Source organism: Quercus lobata, chromosome 11 (genome assembly GCF_001633185.2).
Source record: "Quercus lobata isolate SW786 chromosome 11, ValleyOak3.0 Primary Assembly, whole genome shotgun sequence".
Taxonomy (NCBI): Eukaryota; Viridiplantae; Streptophyta; class Magnoliopsida; order Fagales; family Fagaceae; genus Quercus; species Quercus lobata.
The window spans coordinates 20,121,545-20,129,527 of record NC_044914.1 but is presented as its reverse complement, the minus strand read 5'-3'; the positions used below and the strand labels follow the sequence as shown (position 1 = coordinate 20,129,527).

General features: G+C 34.4%; 1 protein-coding gene across 1 annotated transcript; it reads left to right on the top strand.

Annotated features, from left to right (window-relative positions):
- Positions 1 to 5,366: 5,366 nt before the first annotated feature.
- Positions 5,367 to 7,737, top strand: LOC115969005 (cationic peroxidase 2-like). Its single transcript, XM_031088565.1, has 3 exons — positions 5,367 to 5,852; positions 6,162 to 6,324; positions 7,150 to 7,737. The coding sequence occupies exons 1-3, from the start codon at positions 5,448 to 5,450 to the stop codon at positions 7,557 to 7,559; spliced, it is 978 nt and encodes a 325-aa protein (XP_030944425.1). The 5' UTR covers positions 5,367 to 5,447; the 3' UTR covers positions 7,560 to 7,737.
- The last annotated feature ends 246 nt before the right edge of the window (positions 7,738 to 7,983 follow it).

Sequence of the window (7,983 nt, the reverse complement as noted above, 5' to 3'; positions counted from 1 at the left end):
AGAGGTCACGTCATTTAGATCAGTGGGCCGCGAAAAGAGCTTTGGGTTGGCGAGGAGGAAGACCCCCAAAATTCAAATTCTAGTACTAAAATTTTGGCCCATGAAAAAAAAAAAAAAAAAAAAAAAAAAAAAAAAAAAAAAAAAAAACCTAGTATTTATTCTATTATGATTAAATACAAACAGAAGATAAGATAGATAATAACTATTTGTTAATACATTTCAACTCAGTCAGTTATCGAATAAATTGATTTTTTTTTTAAATAAAATCTCGAAAATTATTTAAGATTGAATCTTTACTATATTCCTAGTAATTTCTCTAGATCTTTCAATAAACTTTTTCATTTTTCATTCTATTGTGAAGCCTAGTTTTTGCTTCTAATTTATTTGCACGTTTTCTTTGAAATGAAAAATATTATTGTTAAAGTTCTATAATTTACAAATCATATTTATTATCTCATTATTTGTAAAATGTTCTTCCAACTAAAAACCAATTAATATTAGTTCTCTGTGTATTGCCAAGTACAAATATACACACCCAAATACACACATAAATAAAATTTTAAAATAATCACTGAAACAATCCTTGCTGGGATGGAGGTAGACAATACGATAACATATAAATTTCAAAGTCCAAAACTTTTGCTTTTTGATTCCAAACAGAAAAAAATAGCCAAAGTGTCATACCAAACACAAAATGACACAAATAGTCATTATTTAAAAAAAAAAAAAAAAAAAAAAAAAAAAAAAAAAAAAAAAAAAAACTAAATACTAAAATACATAGTCGTCGTAGAATCTTAGCAAAAGACATAGTAAAAAATATTGCTCATTGAGATTTGACACAAATAATAATAATAATAATAAAAAGTCTAGAATGGAGAGAAATCAACAAACCTTTGAGTCAATTTTCAATTTTGAAAGGTCAAGTATAAATTTTTTAGATTCAATCTTTTAAATTCATATGTGTGTGTATATATATATATCATTTTGAAAAATATTTAAATCTAATGGGGTCCTAGTGCCATTGATTTGCATTTGCCTCTATCTATCCCTTCCAATTGGTCATGTCAATTGTAGGTTTTAATTAACTTAACTAATAAAGTTTCTCTGATAGTTAAATAAAAGATTTTAGGTTCAATATTTGCCTACACAAAAAACAGATTGGTGTCTTGATCTGATAATAAATAGCTATCATCATGAACGGATACCATAAGTTGAAACTCTAAAAAACAAAATTGGTCGCATCAATTATTGTGAAAAAAAGCTATGAGGAATATTTTGTTTTTATTTTTTGGTCCTCTAATAAATATTGAAGCTGTCACTGGTTCGCTATCAGTGCAAATTGGATTGGTTCCTAATAATTTCATAGTCATCCTCTACTTTGAAAAAGAAGAGCTTCCTAAAGTCGGTATAATGCCCTTTAGATTAGCAACTAACAACCAGCAACAGTAGAAGACGTGGAGGCAATTGCATGCAGAAAGGCAGTCTCCTTTGCGAGGGATCTAGGTCTGGAGAAGGTGGTCTTTGAAGGCGACTCAAAAACAATTATCAGAGCCATCAACTCTGACTTTACGTGTCTTGCTTCCTCTGGCCATATTGTTGATGATGTCAGAACCTTGGCTTTATTTTTTAATTCCTTTTCTCTTATACATGCATGTTAAAAGGAGTGGTAATGCTGTGGCCGACAAATTGGCAAAGCTAGCCAAGTACACCCACAGTAAGGTATGGTATGATGACATACCCTATGATGTGAAACAACTTGTACTATTGGACAAAAGTTTCTGTCAAGTTTGAATAAAGTGTTGGCTTGTTTCTCAAAAAAAAAAAAAAAAAAAAAAAAAAAAAAAAAACAACAACCAGCGTATTGTCGGGCCTTTATTTTGCAAGTTGTTGCTTAAACGTATGTTTTATACTTTATTGGTACCGAGGTGGGGTTAATTTTTCTTATTCATTGAAGAAATACCCAGAGATTAATTCTCAGTTTGTGTGTACAGGGTACAACCCTATCTACAAGGAGAAATTATTGTGTACTCCTAGAGTACCATAAATGCATATTTCCTCCTCTTACATGAATGGTGGGGGCCTACTAATTAAATTCATGGTAGGACTCACCATTCATGTGAGATGTGAGAGGAGAGACTACGCATTTATAGTACTTCGAGAGTACCTAATAATTTTTCATCTAGAAATTGGTATGTATGTGCAACAAGTTTTACCGTTTATGTTAGGTTTTACCATATATATATTCATTCCATATTTGGGAAATGAAGGATTTAAATCCTGACGTTTTTATTGAAAACACTAGAAAATGATTATCAGACGAGTTACATAATTTTTGGCAAATATTTATCTTGTATACCAAAATTTAGGGGAAACTGCAAAAATAAAAAAATAAAAAAATAAAATAAAACATAGATTTATCATTGTGACACATTAAACTTTGTACTTTAAAACTGGACATTGTAAACCCCGACTTTCATAATTGCACCCAAAGAAAAAAAGAAAATGATTCCATTGTCACGAGATAGGGATGGCAATGGGGCGGGGCGGGTTCGAAGGATGGGGTCTTCACCCCTGCCCCACATGGTTTTGTCTTACCCTATCCCCGCATGATGGGAAAAATTTTCTTACCCCATCCTCGTCCCTTGGGGCCTTGCAAAGCCCTATCCCAACCCGTAAAACTCTACTTCTTGTTAATTTGTCCACAACTATTACAATTGTTTTTAATAAAATTTATTTCATTAATAAAAATATACTTGAAATTACAAATAAATTTATCCCATCAAATCAAACTAATTTTTAGCAAAAATTGAATAATATTATTAAAGTGTTTAACAAGACAATATCACAACAAAAACAAAAATCTCATAATACAAAATCAATTGTTCGATAGTATATAAATTTGTTTATGATAAAGACAAAAGAAATTGTTAAAATTGGTACCTTATTTCCAACATTGCCAAAGAGAAAAAAAAAAAAAGAAAGACAGAAAGCCTTGTTGGGTAGAATAAAATAAGCTGATGATATATTTGTTTAAATAGTAGGGTTTTAGGATATGAAACTTTTACAATTTAACCTTTATCAATGCGGGATTGGATGGGATAGGAATGGAGCGGGGCAGGGCGGGTTAGGTCTAAAATATCTAAACCCATCCCCGCCCCATTCTATATTATAGGGCTAAAATCTCGCCCCATTCTCACCCCACCACCTTTGCTGGGGGTGGAGAGGAGGTGAAACCTGCGTGGGGCGAAGCAGAGAGGGGTGGGGCAAAATTGTCATCCCTATCAGGAGATGTACACTTATGATTTATGAAAGTGTAGGGTTTTTGTTTTTTTTTTTTTTCTCTCTCTCTCTCTCAAAAAAGAAGGTGTAGGGTTTAAAATATTTCATTTAAAAGTCTAGAGTTTAATGCGTGAAATACAAAAACTGAGTTTTTCTTTTTGGGCCAAAATTGGAAATTAACACTGTTTGCCAAACAATATAATTAGTAGACATTGTTTTCAAACTATATATATTGCTAACATCTCGAGTTTAAAAGGCTTGATTTAGGGCCTATAAATTGAGTCTCAAAAACTCGGTTTCCATGGTCTGATCACGTCTGATGTGGCGTTTTCTCCATGTGGCATCTACTTGGAAATCGAGTCTCTAAGACTTGATTTATAAGCCGACCCTTTAAAAGGAACACCATTCTATGTTTAGGAAAAAAAAAAATTTAAGATAAGATTAAAAACATCTCTCGGCCTCTCTCTTCTCTCGTCCCTCTACTTCTCTCACATTAACAACCAATGGTGACCGCAACCACCGCAAAAACACCAACAACCATCGCATCCACACAAAACAAAACAACCACCGATCTCAATGCTACCATAAGCAACCCACAAACTCACTGATCGCAACCCACGAAAACCCATTCACAACCAAAACACCAACAACCACCATGACAAACGAACCCCAAAATCCAACCCACCGTGACCGCTGCACACAGCCCAAACACCCATATATACCGCCGACCCAAAACACCCAACTCGCAGATCCACAGTTGTGAGCGCACGACCGACTAACCAGCAACCAAAATGAACCGCCGTCGCCTCCACAACAACCCCACCACCACCAAATCGATGAACTGAATCGACTCAGTGGCTGGGTTTCTACAGTTCATAGTCGAAACCACCACCTATCCACGTCATCGTCGCCACCACCTAGCAACCCAGCATCTTTGGTCTGTGCTCCTGCAAGAAGAGAGAGCAGACATAGTGAAAGAAGGGAGAGAGGACTGAGGTGAGGAGAGATGTCTAAATGGTTGGGAGAAAAGAGACATAATTGTGCATTGATTTGTGCTGTATAATGTTTTAATTTTTTTTTTTCTTTTGACTGAAAAGGTAGAATTTGAATTAAAATAATGAAATAAAAGTACAAAGGTGTAAGTAAGGGTCCTGATGTGCTCTAGGGCTATACATACTAGCCTGACACCCAAGACAAAGAAAAAAAATAAAAAAAAGAATATCATCATTACACCCATCCCTTCAAATAGCTAATGTGTCCGTTGGTTTGCCACTATGGTTTGATATTCATGCAGAAATGACATAGCCTCGCGAAGGATAGCTTTAGGTCTAGGCTGGAAGTCCTCAAAACAAAATTTGTTACGTGCCCTCCAATGCACTAATAATGTTTGAATAATATTAAATGTAAAGTGTTTTGTTTTGTTTGCTAGCACGCACAAATCGATGCTTAAAGGGTCGGCTTATAAATCAAGTTTTAGAGATTCGATTTCCTGGTGGACGCCATATGAAAAAACGCCACATCAAACGTGATCCGACCATGGAAACCGAGTTTGAGACTCGATTTATAGGTCTAAATCGAGTCTTTGAGACTCAAGATGTTAGTAATATATATAGTTTGAAAACAGTGCCTACTAATCATATTGTTTGACAAATAGTATTAATTTCCAATTTGAGCCCTTTTTTTTGAGTACTTTCCCCTAAACATTTATTTACAGATTGGTATATCTTTCCTTCTTTCTTTCACGGAAACAACCTATACGGTGACTTGTTCGATCACTATTTCAACAGTGTAGGTGGGGTTAAATTATAAATGGATATTATTAAGTAATTATAAGACAAAAAAACTCTGCCTCGTGTTCACGTGAAAGTTGAAACACTATTGCGTCAGGCCCGCCATGCAAACTATGGAAATGATTGGGGGGACAAACTCTTGAAGCCAGCTACAAGCTGGGCCATACATTATCTAATTTTTTGGAATCATTTCAATTTGAATAGCCATCTTTGTTTACTTATTACAAAAAATTGACTTCACTCCTGCCTATATATAACTCTGGCTTACAACCAATTTCTTTAACAATTCAAAAATACTTCTCTCAAGAATTGAATTGACTAGTAGTTAGTCGAGTAGTTTCATTTTCTTTCTCTTGCTGTCATTTTTCTTTAGTCATAATGGCGAGTGGACATTTCAGCCATATATTGATTTTGTTTACGTTTCTCTTGCTTGCCTTGAGTGCTTCCTTGGTGCATGGCCAAGGCACAAGAGTTGGATTTTATTCTGCTGCGTGTCCTCGGGTTGAATCCATTGTTCGTTCAACAGTTCAATCTCATTTCAGTTCTGATCCCACTGTGGCACCTGGTTTGTTGAGGATGCTTTTTCATGACTGTTTTGTGCAGGGTTGTGATGCCTCTATCCTTATTTCAGGGTCTAACACTGAAAGAACAGCTGGTCCTAACCTATTACTGAGAGGATATGAAGTTATTGATGATGCCAAGAAACAACTTGAAGCTGCATGCCCAGGCATTGTCTCTTGTGCTGATATTCTTGCCCTTGCTGCCCGTGATTCTGTTGTTCTGGTAATTATCACACGGAAAAAATTTACTTTCAAACTAGTATGGAAGTAAATTCCTCTAACCAACTGGCAATTGATAAAATCATTTATGTGTGCATTTAGTTACATGACCTATTAATAGATTATGCGATTTGTTTAAATGATACATGTGAATGGTTTTATAAGCAAATATGTTAATCGGTCCTAATTGATTTGGAGAAAAACTTTATTAAAATAGAATGTTGTATGAATTTGTATTTCTGTGTAGTGTTTGTTATCTGTTCTTTGAAGAGTTTGGTTAATAATTAATCCTCCTTTGGGACTAATGATGCAGACAAATGGACCTAGTTGGGTTGTTCCCTTAGGGCGCAGAGATGGGAGGGTTTCATTGGCATCTGATACTGCCAATTTGCCAGCATTCACTGACTCCGTCGATGTGCAAAAGCAAAAGTTTTCTGCTTTGGGTCTCAATACTCAAGATCTTGTGGCCCTCGTTGGTAATATTTCTTTAACTCAAGTTGGCAAGGTTTTGACGTTTTGTAATGAAAGTGAGTGAGAGAAGCGCAACTAAACAATGAAACCATGATTATTGTCGGTAATGAGAAAACAATCAATAAGTTGAAAAAGAAAACCAAATTAACACACACGAGACAATGCTAGAGACCCTACAAATTTTAGTATATAAATCTTACAAATTGACATGTTACCAATAACCAAAAAAAAAAAAAGTAATTTAAACATTCATTTATTATATATTTATTAAAATGATATCAATTTTATTTTTGTTACCTTAATTTGTAAATCTTTTGTAGTATATATATATATATATATATATATATATATATATATAAAGCCTCTAGGATTTCATACTACTGGCTGCACAGTTAGATCCCTTTGTTATGAGAGTAATATTGTTTAGCAATGAGTAACTAACAGACTATATTTGAGCTTTACTTATGAGGGACTAGTCTAGTAACACGAATCTCTTAGTTTTTGTCTTAAAGAAGAAGACAAAAAACTTCCATTTTGAGCCGTGATACCCATTGCGGAGTGCTTTCTCACTTAATTAGTGAGATAAGTGTTAAATTATCTTCCTCACTTTTTCCAAGTTTTGGACTGATGGTGAACAAAATATATTACAATAAGCATGAATATAGCGATAATCAATCATTAAAAAAGAAAACAAAAATGACACGAGAGTGAGAGAGATATGCCCTTTACAGTTTTATGCTATGGACCCTCATTACAATTGTTTTTTTTTGTTTCTTCAAATACTTCAACATAACCTAACATTTTTTTTTTCTGTCATTTAATTCTAATAGGAGGACACACCGTAGGTACTTCAGCTTGCCGGTTCTTCCAATACAGAATGTACAATTTCACTAAAGTAGGGAATGGTGCTGTGGACCCATCTATTGATCCATCATTCCTTCCTCAACTACGAGCACTCTGCCCACAAAATGGAGATGATTCAAAGCGAGTTGCATTGGATACTGGTAGCCCTAATAGGTTTGACACCTCTTATTTTACAAATTTGAGAAATGGGCGAGGGATCCTTGAGTCTGATCAAATGTTGTGGACTGATGCTTCAACAAAAACCATTGTCCAGCGCTTCTTGATGGGTCTCAACTTTAATTTGGAATTTGGGAAGTCCATGATTAAAATGAGTAACATTGGGGTAAAGATAGGCAATGCTGGTGAAATTCGCAAAATATGTTCCAAAATTAATTGATGATACATAAAAGTATATAATCATGTAAGGAACTCACTTGTTGAGGTTTTTGTTTTGTTTGTGTGTCTGTTTGTTAGCCTTAGCTTATACAATAACTCTATAGGTGCCAAAAATTTTACATAAATTTACATACTTGAGATATATCATGAGTGACAATTTTATGTGGAGGGTGTGAAATTTCATGTGAAATTTTTGGTGCCTATAATAACAGTACTCGGCTTACTATTGGCTAATTCGCATAATAAATAACAACCAGGATCTAAATTTACTCAACAAATTTTTAATCCATATAGACAAAACATAACTTGACATTACGAGAGAGATCACCTAGCTTAAGACTCTTATGTTGCATGTGGATTTGGAGCATTCTAGTGTTTGAAGCCAAATCAAGAGAGGACTCTAGAGTAGTCCAAAATATTATGTG